Source organism: Trachinotus anak, unplaced genomic scaffold, assembly GCF_046630095.1.
Source record: "Trachinotus anak isolate AG129_WGS33_773 ecotype Australia unplaced genomic scaffold, CSIRO_AGI_Tana_v1 ptg000021l, whole genome shotgun sequence".
Classification (NCBI taxonomy): domain Eukaryota; kingdom Metazoa; phylum Chordata; class Actinopteri; order Carangiformes; family Carangidae; genus Trachinotus; species Trachinotus anak.
In genome coordinates, this window is record NW_027273872.1 from 16,210,952 (window position 1) to 16,224,623 (window position 13,672).

General features: G+C 44.6%; 1 protein-coding gene across 1 annotated transcript in view; it reads right to left on the reverse strand.

Moving 5' to 3' along the window:
• The window catches only part of ndst1a (N-deacetylase/N-sulfotransferase (heparan glucosaminyl) 1a), a 38,699-nt gene that overhangs the window by 2,498 nt on the left and 22,529 nt on the right, over positions 1-13,672 (reverse strand). Inside the window, exons 2-10 of the mRNA XM_071457146.1 lie at positions 8,477-9,497; positions 6,311-6,793; positions 5,439-5,526; positions 4,898-5,052; positions 3,785-3,970; positions 2,538-2,666; positions 1,513-1,695; positions 908-1,004; positions 435-558 (exon numbers count right to left, since the gene is read on the reverse strand). Of these exons, the coding sequence (XP_071313247.1) occupies positions 435-558; positions 908-1,004; positions 1,513-1,695; positions 2,538-2,666; positions 3,785-3,970; positions 4,898-5,052; positions 5,439-5,526; positions 6,311-6,793; positions 8,477-9,022 (1,991 nt within the window). The 5' untranslated portion in view covers positions 9,023-9,497. The remainder of the gene's footprint in view (positions 1-434; positions 559-907; positions 1,005-1,512; positions 1,696-2,537; positions 2,667-3,784; positions 3,971-4,897; positions 5,053-5,438; positions 5,527-6,310; positions 6,794-8,476; positions 9,498-13,672) is intronic.

Sequence of the window (13,672 nt, forward strand, 5' to 3'; positions counted from 1 at the left end):
TGTTTGTAACTTTACATGTTTTGCACTATACTTCACCTGAATTCCCACACATTGATATTTGTGAAAAAATCTAACTCTGGCTCTAGAGGTTTCCTACATTGAAGTTATACTGCAGCGATGTGCTAAATGAACGTTCATTAAAACTACAATAACCATTTTGCTAATTAGAAATTTTCAAACATTTCCTGTGATCAGAAGAAGACACACTTGTCAGCTGCAATGTCATTCAGTTATATACTAGAATCAAAGATGAAGAGAGTTACTGAACTCAACAAATTAAATGAACAGTCAAACAAAGGGAAACAATACAAACATTGACTGTGTAATGGGAGCATCGCTCATTATAACTACACTAGTTAAGTATAGTTGTTAGCTTATTGTTGCCCCAGCACTGCTACGCCACAAAACACTTCAGTGCCTGGGAGGTTTCTTACCAGTCGATGCCTCTGTGGTAGTTGTGTCCGTTAAAGAACTGGATCTCCTCAAAGGTCTCCTTGCTGGGGTAGTTACTGGTCAGGTCAGGATGCATGCCGAGAAACAGGTAGAGTGCCGTTGTCCCTGAGAGGGCAAAGAGAGAGCGAGTGGTGTAGAAAAGAGGGAGAAGAGAAAGAAAGAAAAGAGAAAGAGCTTCAAGGATGTATATATTCTCTCAGCGGTACAGTGACAATTATCACACAGTGTAAAAGGCAACAACAATAATACCATGAAAACAAATCACTACTCTGTCTACACACTCTACACAATCAGTCTACTCCACTAGTGCCATCTCCAATTTACAAAAATATAATCACAAACTCATTCAAACCGCTGAGAGCAAGACACACGACTTGTGTTTTGAACTGAATGAGAAGCTTTATTTTAATTTCCCACTCCGTCCTGTGGGGGGCGTTGAAGTACTGCGTCTCACCTGTCTTTTGAGGCCCAATGACAAGCAGTTTGGGGAAGCGGTCACATGTTTTCTCTTTGGACCAGATGTCCTTGTGCCTTTTGTCCTCACAGGGATCCTGTAGCCATAGAAAGATAAACAATCCTTTGTTTTAAGTGCGTTTCAAACAAAAGTCTAACAAATATGTAAATCAAAGAATACAAGAGACAGCCTGGTTAACATTTCCTTACTCAAACACTCTTCAGGCTCAACAACAAAGGAAATACCTAGAACCCTTAGGATGGGTAACAAGATCCATCAAGGTCCATCAATGAAACAATGTGTGTTCATTACCAAAGTCATACACACACTATGTCTGGATACGGTATGTATGCAAGTGATTCAAGCTTTAGCTGTATAATGTCATATTTTAAAGGGACAGTACTTAAAACGTTACAACAAGGTTGTTCCACAGTACCACTTTCGGCTACATTGTGTTGTTATTGCAGCATTATTACTTTAACAAAAGCTGTTAAAAAATTACTACCCAATGTAAACTTTGGCTTTAGTGCCAAACAATTGAAGACAAAAACATACAAATATAAATATATAAATAAATTAGGTCATCATCAGGGTCGTCTTCTCACCTGCCAGAGGGGATCCCTCTCAGAGGGGAATAGGCTGAAGTACTTCTGAGCCAGCTGAATAGGCGGCAGGGTCTGCATCTTCAAATTGGTCCAAGTCTGGACGAACATCACCAGGCTTTTAAAGGTGTACAGGCCCAGGCGATCGTTCCCATAGTTGGACAGGTGGGTCATGAAGATACTAATCTGTGGATGGGAGGAACAAGCAGAGATAGAATGGTCTACATTGGGGATAAATGATACACACTGTACTTTATTAGTGTTTATATGTGACATGATATGAACTTTTCTAGACCTGAAACAATTTGTCAATCAGCTGATTAGCAGATCAACAGGTTCCAGGTTCTCAAATGTGAGAATCTGATTCTTTTATTTGTCACACATCACAGTAAATGTGATATCTTTCGATTATCTTGTCTTGTCTGGCTTATCTTTTCCTTTTTTTAAACTGTTGGACAGATAAAACAAGTCATTGGAAGATGTTCACCTTGGGATCTGGGGAATTATAATGAATATGTTTTGCTATATTCTGACATTTTACAGACTAAACAGTTAATTGATCAACCAAGTACAAAATAATAGGCAGATTATCAAGTGATGAAAATAATTGTCACTTATGACCCTAAAATTTGACTATAATAAATTGTAAATTTGTATCGGCATTGGGGCAGTGTCCTTGTCCTTAATAAGCCACTAAAAACATTATTATCAAAAAGAAAGTCAAACATAGACAAGAATGCAATTATCTGCAGGGTGACATTTGTTGCACTTTTGGTAATAATAAAAATAACCTTTTTTAATCATCTGACAACATAAAATCTTGCCAAAGAGGAATGCATCTTCAGTTCCAATAAAAGAAGCTTTTATAATAGTATAAAAAGAGGAAGTACAATGCAGACATCACTGCATGAGTCACTGACGAGCCATTGTCCCGTTCCTCATTTAAATTTCAATTTACACCACCAGCTAAATGGGTTTCCAAGTGTGCAAGACAAAAGCTGCTCTGCATGTTTATGTATTTGACTCACAGGGTTCAGCAGAACAGTGAGGAAGAGCTCTCCTCCATTGATGAGTTTGTCCAGTTCATTCGGACTGCCGGGGTAGTCTTTATAGAAGATTGTGTGCGTGAAAAGGCCGCATGTCTGCCTAGGCAGCACCTGTGATATAGACAAGCACAGATTCACCAAACCAAAATTTAAAAAAAAAAAAAAGAAAAAGAAATCACAAAGAAATGTATTCACAAATAAACACACAGACACATCAGACCTCTGCTGAGAGTGGAGCGGAGCTGTCAGTGCTCCAGGCAGTTACTCCACACATTGTTTGCTTTCAATAACATTCATATTATGCAGCTCATCTAGCCAAAGCAAACCTCTTATTCACTCTGAGTCTATATGGAAATTCATGGAAATGCGTTTACAGTTTGGAGTGTCTGTGGAACTGAATATCAATCATCAGTAAGCAGTGAAAACTGTCCATTCAGACTGCACTATCTCAAGGACAGGAACAGAGCGCTGAAACCACACAGGCCGACTGAATGCCAACACTACAAAGGAAGTGGACTGAGGCTGCACTGTTTCCTATCAGTCCTGAAGGTCAACCTGTGAAAGAAATGGATAAGAATTTTTCCTCCTTTTGAACCTCATGAATGTAATCTATTCAACTTTAATTTTGGTCTGTGTTATTCAGCACCTGCTAGCGCCCTGAAGCTGAATAAAGTTCAGTCATTTTTGTTGACATGTCACTGATTGGTTGTATGCAGACATGTGCTCTACTGCTGCCAGAGAAGTCAGTCATTGTTATGGTGCTGAGGCCTGTTCGGGAAAGGTGTCTCATGCAAGAGGGGTTCACTCGACTACATTATCATCTCCCACGCTGTAGAAGAATACAACAGCCCCGCCACACTAATGAGATGATTGGCTTTCTCAGGACTTCTGTCGCCTAAGAAGTGAAAATAAGATTCTGCTCAGCATCTTTGCGGACAAGACTTCAGAAAAGCCAGAGCGGAAGAGGAATAAAGGACGATGGACAAATGCAGCACGGAGAGTAACTGCTGGCCTTGAGAGGAGAATAAATACAAAAGAACTGGAGGAGGTGGAGATGGAGAAATAATGAATCAAGGATAACATATGTAGATGGGAAGACAACACTGAAAGGGATTACTGGCAGAGAAGGTAATGGATGTTGAGAAGCCAAGATGAGGGAGAGCAACAGGCCAGAGTTAACAAGATAATGAGGCCTTATGGATGCCTGGGTGAATGAGAAGTGGTCTTACGCTAATGCCGCTGTGGATGAAACCTCGCCGGAAGCGAGCAGGCTTCAGGTGTGGGTACTCCTCTGTGCTGGTCACCTTGATGCCCCACACCTTCTTCCAGGCGTCGTACAGCTGTATGTGGACAGGGTAGACGCCTGAGTGATGAGGCGCCACCGCATAGCCCATGTTAGTGGGGATCCCATGCTCCTGGAGGATGAAAATACATGAGTGATAGTTTAGAGATAAGATGAAGAGAGAATTGAAAGGCACCAAAAGCAAGGTCCATCAAAACCGGTTAAGTTCCTCAGTGTTAAAGTTACAGCACTTAAGATTTTCACGGCAGTGAAACAATTTATAACTGCAACAACCGCTTAACATTCAGTAATTATAACAGTTTTTATTAGCAGCGGCAGAGTCCACCACTCCCATGCTGGATTCCCATTCCTCCTTAAGCATGAGGGAACCATTAGAAAACAATGCAGCATGAAACCGTGTGTAATTTTATCTCGCTGATATCAGCCTCACTGGTCTTTACACCGTGTCAGAGCTGCTTCACAGCGTTCAACTGGCTCTTACTGTGAAGGAAATGCACTGCCACCACCGGGGCTGATAGGGATCATTTATCAAAAATGCATCCAAAAAAGAAACCAAACCACGGTCATTTTCTCTGCACTGCTGCAATGTTCAGTGTATCATTTTTAATTTGTGCAAGTGAGTAACTGAACGAGATGGAGCAGCCACAGTGAGCCGTTCGATAAGGAGCTGCAGGCGACAGACAACACACCTCCAACTCCTCAGCAAAGTAACCATCTCCACTGTGACCTGCCGTTGTGTGGAAAACGGCTCACACTACGAACAGCATGAAATCAGGTCTCTGGCGGCTTCATATTGACTGACTTCATCATTAAACCATATGAATTTGTTTGGCTGTGATGTAAAGAGGAATACCTACTGCTCCTCTGTTTCTGACACAGCAGCTGTGTTTGCCGTAGTATTAGATCACACTTGATGTTACCGAGTCGACCCAGACTGAAATCGAACTGAGCACAAGGACAATAGGATAAAAAAAAACAATAGCTCTGGTCACCGTGCTCGCCAAAAGCTGTGATCTGACCTTCTGCCCCTGCGACTCACCATGGCAAATTTCTTGTTGAGCAACATCTGCTCGGCCAGCACGGACTGATTGTGGAATAGATGAGGCTGCATGTGGCTCCACATGTGAGGAAACCACCAAAACTCCTTCACGTAGGAAAGCAGCAGGTCGTCTCCGAGGTCCTCCTCATCAGAGCCTGGACGTGACGAAGAGGGTTGATGGTCAGAGGGGAAGGGAGGGAGGAGATGGAAGTCGAAGGAGGTTAACAGGAAAAAAAACAGGCGTGAAGGGTGAAGAGGAAATGAAGGAGATAAGAATGGACAAAGAAGAAACAAAAGGTGAATTGGGATCAGTGATGAGGAAAGGAGGTGAGGAATTTGGGAGATGAGCAGCAGCAGAAAAAAAAAAAATATATATATATATCAGGATAAGAAGAAAAAGAAAAGGAGTGGAGAAATTAAAATAGCGTGAGTCTAAGCATCAGAGTGTGTTATCTCTGTCTATCTCTGTCAGTTTAGTGCATGTTCTAATCTCTGCTCGAGTTAACAGCTGCAGAGGTTCTCTCCACAGGCCACATCTTACCGGCATGAAAGAATTTCCCTGAGAAGCCCAGATTGAAGGTGAAGTTGGGCACATGGGTGCGCAGCTCCCTCTGTGTCTCCAGCAGGGCCTGAACCGGTGAGAGGAAAGAAGAGTGGGTCAATACATGACGTGCTCATCCTGGTGCACCAGTGCATTAATGAGGAAAGCGTGAACACATCGGCGCAATGCGTGCCCACATACATATTTCATTCTGCAAGTTTCTTTCGGTAAACATCCAACATCCACTCCCAGTTGCCTCACTCCTCTCCTTCATTCTGTTTGATATTTTGCTCTCCTCTGATTCGGGTGTTTGTTTCATTTGATCTCCGCGCTGGATGAGACTCACAGCACACACCCTCTCTCACTCTCTCAGATTTCTCCGTCTTGTCAGGGTGTGATTTGTTCCTAAAAGCTTGCTGTTGCGCTGCCAGTGAGGAGGCCTTGATGCTTCTTCCATAACTTTTTCTTATACCCCCTGCCTACACATGTGTGTGTGTGTGTGTGTGTGTGTGTGTGTGTGTGTGTGTGGTGGTGGGGGGGGGGGGGGGTCTGTTCTGCTCTTGAGGGGATGCATGTAAGGAACTTTTCAACATTCTTTGTATGTGTCTGGGTCCCTGAAATATTCATTGCTGTGGAGCTTCTGTGACAGTGTGAGCAGTGGGGCCTGTCAGCTTTGAGCGGCCTACTGGGACGAACGCATTCAGAAAGAGAAGAGGAGCGGGGAGAAGAAGGGCTTTCTGTGTGACTGGCAGAGGATACCTCATGTATGAGGCAGTTTTTTATTTTCCATGCAAAGGGTTGGAAACGCCGGGTTCAGTTTCTATTCTGATGACTTTCCTCACACGCTTAAGCAAAGTTGCTCACAAACTCACCTTCACATCAGGCACCTTCATGCGGGTGCCCTCTTTGCCCACAAAGATGTCATCTATATCCACCAGGATGTAGCGCTCCAGGGACAACGAGAGCCTCTTCCCCGTCAGAAAGGCCACGGCATCCACAAACACCAGCTTGTGCAGCCAGAAGACCAAGTTGTTACCGAACAGGACCCTCTGGATGCCATCGTGGAGCCCCAGGTCCTGCACCACAGACGGGAGCAGAGCAGCGTTCTGCCCCATCGATGCAACGCTCTCAGCCGACTGGGTCTTGGCCAGCAACACGGGCTCGTATGTAGAGTGGTTGGACTGGAAAACGGTCCAGTCATCCCCAGGAAGAGGACCTGGCAGGGGCTGCCCAGATCGAGTGATAAAGAGTAGGGGGGACTTGGGGTTGACTGTGCAGTCCTTCAATCCCAAGTTAGAGTGAAGAAAGAGGGGGAAGCCCTTCAGCTGCGCACTGAGCAGACTGTTTTCATTGGCCTGGTCAACAGAGAGACAGAAACAAGAGAGAGAAATGACACAGATTCATCATACACCAGAGTGATGAAGACAGAAATGGATTGGATATAATTCCCCAATTTCTCCAATCATGTGTGAAATGAGGAATGTCAGGCCTACTCAGATGTGAAGGCATGAGACAGCTTCTACCTGCTATGCTCAATCTGCCATGCTCCAAGACTGAAGTCAAAATGAATAACCTCCCGCTGTGCCCTCTAAAATTCAAAGACTGAGGGTTCGGTGATTATTCATTGAAATTTTCCCTCCCACATTTCTCATTCTCTGACTCCCTCACATCTCTACGACCACAGATATATAGCCCTACGTTCTCTTGCTCTATCACTCAGGTCTTTCACCACTGTGTGTGGGTGTTGGTGACAGCATATACCAACCCTGGCTTCCTTTCCTCATTATCCTATAAGAACATATTTGTGTATTTTCAAATATAGTAATAATACTAATATTAATGATGATCATCATCGTCATCATCATCATCATCATCATCATCAACCAAATCAAGTAAATTTATAGAGTTTATTTCCTTTTCTTTTAACCTTACATAAGCCCAATATGTATGACTCTTTCCTTTGCCACAAATAGACTTTTTAGACATTTAATGAAGGTGACAAAATGACCACAGACCATTGATAATCCAGCTAATCAGGAAATATTTCACGTTCTATGCGCTTAGTATGAACTAATACATGTTCATTTGGTTGCTAAAAGTCATTACAGAACTCTGTAGTATGTAAGCTGTTGTGCTAATTGTTATGTTATGTCATCTTCAGCCTACCTCTACTGACATTAATGGGGTGGGCAAAGTAGTAAAAACACCAGTCAGCATAATGTAACATAGCTGAACAGCACCACAATCCTCCAAACTTACAACACAGTCGAATCAACACCTCTATAAAACAGTTTGAAAAGTGCACTTTCCTGCTGAATTAGACTGCATTAGCTTTAGCTAGGCGTACCTAATAAACTGCAAACTGACTGCATAGCAGTCCGGATCCACTGCGAACAGTTTGGTTCAGACAGCAGAGCTCTGCTGTGTGTCCAGGTCATTAGGATGCATGCCCTCACTCTATTTCCTCCTCTCCCAATAGATGGTAAATCCCACCAGGATTTCCTGACCTTCACCTACACTGCCGAACACCTCTGCACCACCAGTCCACATATCTTTCTATATTCTTTTCATGGCTCAGAGATGGTGATTAAAACCATAAGACCTGAAAACTGGCCTTGGGCAAACAGGCTCAGCTAAGGATTTCTGGGAGGGAGAGAGAGAGAGAGAGAGAGAGAGAGAGAGAGAGAGAGAGAGGGAGAGAGAATGAGAGAGACAGTAAGAGAAATATAGAAGGAGAAGGAAGTAGAGTGGACTAAATATCCAGAGAAAATAAAACAAAGGAGAGAAAATGAGGAAAGAGAAACAAGAGACTGGGCAGGAAGAGTGAAGGAGGCCAGATTGCAGAATAAAGAAAAACAAGAGAGAGATAGAACATAAGAGAAACTGCAGTGGGACTGAGTGATATTGAACCAGGCAGGTCCAACCCTGTGAATCCTATCTCCTTAGAGACGCTGCAGCCAGATGGACAGGGCAGAAGGTGTGAGTGAGAGGAGGGAGAGGAGGGAGAGGAGGGAGAGGGAGTGTGCTGTTGTCCTAACCTTGAAGAAGCCAATGATGCCCACTCCATATTCCACACAGTATTTGTCCAGCAGCTCTCGGTTCCAGGCGTCCAAGTTCACATACTTGAGAATGTTCTCATAAATCACCAGTGTGAAACGCCCTCGCTCTTTGTCTGTCAATGTGGGCATGTCCCCCTTACCGGGAGAGATCTCAGTCCGGTACCTGAACCGGCCAGACTCCAAAATGGCCACAATCTCCTGACCCAATTGAGAATACTGGCTTTCCACAAACACCAGAACCACAGGATCTGTTCTGGCCCCTCCGGGATCCACCCCGGGGCCCCCTGAGACGCTCCGCAGAGGTAGCAGCCGGGACGGAGTGACCCTCGGGTCGTCGGAGTCTGCGGATGCACCCTCGGCTCCGGACACGCCCCCTCCCGATGGCTCCAGCTCCCGCTTGACGCCATAGAGGAAGTAGGCAGAGATGAAGACGCTGACGGTGCAGAAGAGGAAAAGGAGGAGGAGGGAGGTCTGCAGGGGGAGGAGACGGACCAGCCGACGGAGGCGTGTCACGCATCCCAGCATCGTCTCACGCCACACCGCTCCGCCCCACCGGCCCAGCAACACGCCTTGGGGGCAGTTTCTCTCGGTGTGGGTAGAAAATGGTGAGCAGGGATTACTCACAACAAAGTCAGTCTTGCTATGGAGCTAAACACAAACGCCGATAAGGTCGCAGCTGCAGCAGCTACTGGAGAAAGAAATGAGGTGGTCTCACTTTGGCTCTCCCTCATATTGCAGCACTGCTTATGTCACCATGGCAGAGAAATAAGGGGCCTCGGACCGCTGGTACACACTTATGCCTCAGGGGGAGGGGTGGCAGGCCGAGTCACTGGCGGAGAAAGATGATGGAAGACTCCATCACCTGTCCATCATGTGAACCTGCCAACCATGTAGCAACTAGATTTCGCTCCACTCTTCCGATTGGAGAATGATCTTGAGGAAAGTGAGGTCACGCAGGTCATCTCACCAGCACCATTCCCTCGGGATCGGATCTTCTGACCTAGAAAAACAGCATGACAGAAAGAAAATCATGTTAAAGTCTGAAAGCGCAGCATCAGCTCCTATAGAACAAACGACATATCACATTCTTTTGTTGTGTGGGTTTAGCAGTGTGTGGGAGATGTGTGTATACTGCCAGTGCCAACACTCCAAAAGTTCACACCAAAGTAATCCTTGCCTTCACCTACACATACAAAGAGCTGCCAATTTCCCCCCTACACACACGCACACACACACACACACACACACACACACACACACACACACACACACACACACACCTAACCCCTGTGTTCACAAACATAAACACACACACAGGCAGAAAGAAGAGAAGAAGAAAAAAAAAAAAAAAAAAAGAAATCACCCGCTCACGCAGCCTCCACACAATCAATAGGCAGAATGTGAGTGACAACAAAGCCTTGGGGCGAGCCAATTCCCAATTCCGTCCAGTAGGAATGTGTGACTGCATACAAGTGAAGCCATCAACCCCGGGGACACTCGCCTTCTATTTCCCTCAAATCCTCACAGTATCGAGACCAAAACGGAGCGCAGGGGAAGGGGGAAAAACGCGCCGATGGAAGGGAAATGATCCAAGAGCAGAGGAGAGGATGACAGTGACAGAAAGACTTGGCAACAATAGGATCCTTTACTCTGGGAGAAAACCCCTCATCACACTCTATATGCTTTTCCAAACCCTCTGCAGACCTATCGTTACATACCAGCCCTTTAGTCAGTCTCCATCAAGCCAAGTGTGAAAAGTACAACATTCAGCATGAGAACGGTGCGAGCTAGTCACTTACAAAAACATCATTTCTCCATTTGGACGCCTGGTGGAGAAAATGAGAGCATCATTATCCTTGCATGGAAATGCTCTGTCCATTAAGCTGGAGAGCTATCAAGGTGCGCACACCCCCCTTTATAAAACCCTAGATACCACATTAGAGCAGAGTCACAACCCTCTCAACCCAGAGACATTAAACAGTGACCACCAAACCCATCAAGACTCATCAGACTCAAATCAGACATAAAATAGATCTGATAATGTCATCAAAGAGTTTATTAGTAACACCATAAACCAGGGTTTAATTAAAGGGGAGTAACATTAAAAACAGAGGAGTGGCTACACTATGCTCAGCACAGTGAATTCACGTTATCATCCGTCTGACAGCATTTCAATCAATAAATTATTGATTTTTCACAGCCTGATAGGAGACAAACTTCAGATCATACCACACATTATTTCTAAGAGGATTCCATAAAGTTAATCCTTTGATCACTGAAGTTATCATTCGTGTACACACAGTGCTACAAGGGTAGGGGAAAAAAAAAAAAAAAAAAAAAAAAAAAAAAAAAAATCAGGCTCACATAACTGTCCCTTTAATGTAATCGGGGTCAGCATTCTGGCGAGTATCTCTGCCCCCTCTAGGCCTTCCAGCTCAGCTTAACAGGATGCCTTAAATCTCCCTGCGAGTGCAGTGGAAGAAAATCACACTTCTTTTTCTCTGAGTCGTGTCCAAGTTTCCTCTTCACAGGGAGGCAGAGTCTAATGTAAAGAGAGGCCGTGAAAAAGCAGTGGGCGTTCAGAGAATGTATCGCAGCAGAGCAGACAAAAACCAACAGCCCTGCTCGCTTGAAGATCCCCCCCCCCGGTACCTTGTTTGTTCATTTCTGAGGGAGCCAGGGTTCGTGCCACCACATATCAAAGTATGATTAGCCACAGGAAGTGACTGCTGCTCGAAACAGTGAAGCAGAAAATAAGACGAGGGAGACAACTTTTAACACTACGCACTGAGGCCCAACTGTTTTTTCAGGTCTCTTGGCCAAGAGCTTCTGTTACCACTTAGAAAATAAAAAAAATAAAAACTTGCAATGATGAGGTTTCTCGTCACCAAATTCTAGCTATTAGGGCTGGTGCAATAACTTTCTAAATATTATCATATGTTGACTTTTGGCAGAATCTGGAGCTGCATGTGCATGTGAGCTACTACTATTATTATTAATGAATAACTATTATTATTACTGAATAACTGATTATTATTTAGCCCATAAAATGTTAGAAAAAGAAAAAACACCCATCATGAGTTAAGGTGCCCAGATTGACAGTCTTCTCAAAGCTTTATTTTCCTCCAAACCAACAGTCAAACAACAAACAAGTATTTAGACAATAAAAAGAGACAAGAGCAGCTACTCATTACATTTGAGAGGCTGAGACCAATTATTCATTGGAAATGTTCCTTGACAAGCGACTTAAACAATTAACCAATTATCAGACTTGTTCGTTCATTTTCAGATGATTAAAGCTGCTTCACGTTCATGTCTTTCTGTTGTTCAACTTTATAACAATGAACAAGTGACAAAGAGCTCATCATGCACAGCAGAGATCGCTACGTTGAGCATCAGAACATGCTTACATGTCTCTTTACATTCATTATGTTTCCCTGTCATCTTGACACAGGTAAACAACTTTATTTCGAATGCCAAAACCATGTCAAACACATATCACTAAGCTCCGCCCTTTAAGAAAGAAGTTATTTCCTGGTAGGGATCAATGTTATCTTTGGCCAACGTCTGCAGAAAGACAACAAGCTGTGGCATGACTCTAATGACACTGTTGACATGGCTTGGGAGCAGATTAAGTGGTGACACAACACAAACAGAGCAGGGGCACGGAAAAGCTCATTTCTTGCCCAATTCACAGCAGTGATGACTGCCTCCCAATGTTGACCTTCACTCTGTGTTACAGAGAGCTACAACTGAAGGAATGAAGAGAGAGGGGAGAGAGAAAGTGGGTTATGGCCTGAGTGAGGGGAGGGAGAGAGGAGCTGACACAAATAAAGAGAAAGCTCAAGGTCTCAAGTGTGAAGCAGTGAGATCAGGCTGGCTAAATAGAGAGTATAATACATCAGGCGATAATGGAGATGAGGATATAGCACCGACGGAACAGAATAATAGCTAATGGATCTCAAATGTCCACATGCTCATCTCACCTAATGCGTCTTCTACTTTATGTGCCATGTGAAGAAGCCAAGGTGCAACCGCAAACGTCTCCGTCCGCCTCCCTCCAAAATAATATATGCAAAAATGCAGAGGAGGAAGAAAAGTGAACATGAATATTTCATGTTAGCGGAAGCTGATGAGAGGTATAGCCAGCAGACATATCCGTAAGGTAGAGAGCAGGCAAAAGATGAGCAGAGGCCTCGAGTGTTTCACTCTGCCACAGAGAGGCAGTATCTTAACTCATGCATAAAGGAGAGGCAGATGGAGACTGATGTGTATCTGAGAGCCAACCTTTTCATTCTCAATGATGGAAAGAGCTCAGGCTCTGTAATTGCACACATGGACTAAATATCTCCCTAAATGGTGGTGGCAGATAGACCGATAGGAGGACAAAGAGCAAAAAAAAAAAGGGCGATATTCAAAAATGTAAGTGGAAAGGGAGACAAAAGCAGAGGAAAGGACAGGATGATCAACTACAAAATCTTGAGGAAAAACAGATTGGTGAGAGAAACGAGCGAGAAATTCACCCCAAGGGCGACCATCAATCTCAAGGCTTTGAAAACATCAATTAAAATCTTTCCCTCATTATTTTATAGCAGCTGAATGATGGTGACAGAATGAAGTGGCGGCATAAACAAAAGCAGGTGACGGCCGAGGGGACAGACTAATGCTTTCCCTCAGGGTGGGTGGTCAGTCAAACCTGCTCGTTCTGCATCACGGGAAGCAGGCCAGAACCATACTGCTAGATTAATGAGAGACGATGAGGAACAGGAGGACGGAGCCTGGTCCTCAGCTGTAACAACTCTCTGGATAAACACCACTAAGGATGGCCATATGTAGCCTTGCACGTCCTGCCCCCCCCCTTTCCCCTTTCCCCTCCCAGCCTGACACTGTGGTTGCACTTCTTTTAAAGTGTGAATAACACTAAGTGTCCTCGGGCTTGCGATGAGAGTCAGTACATTAACACTGTCAGACAGAGTCAGACTAACAGTAGGTGATCCCTTCGACAAATAAACTTTTAAAGGGGAGCTGGACCCTCTGAGCCCCTGATGATTCAACGCTGCCCCCTTCTCCCCCTACTGCCCCCCCCCCCTCCCCGATGCATCCCCTCGTCGCTGACTGACAGAAATAAACGACAACCTTCTGTGTTCAATCACCGAAGGCCTTGGCAACAGCACG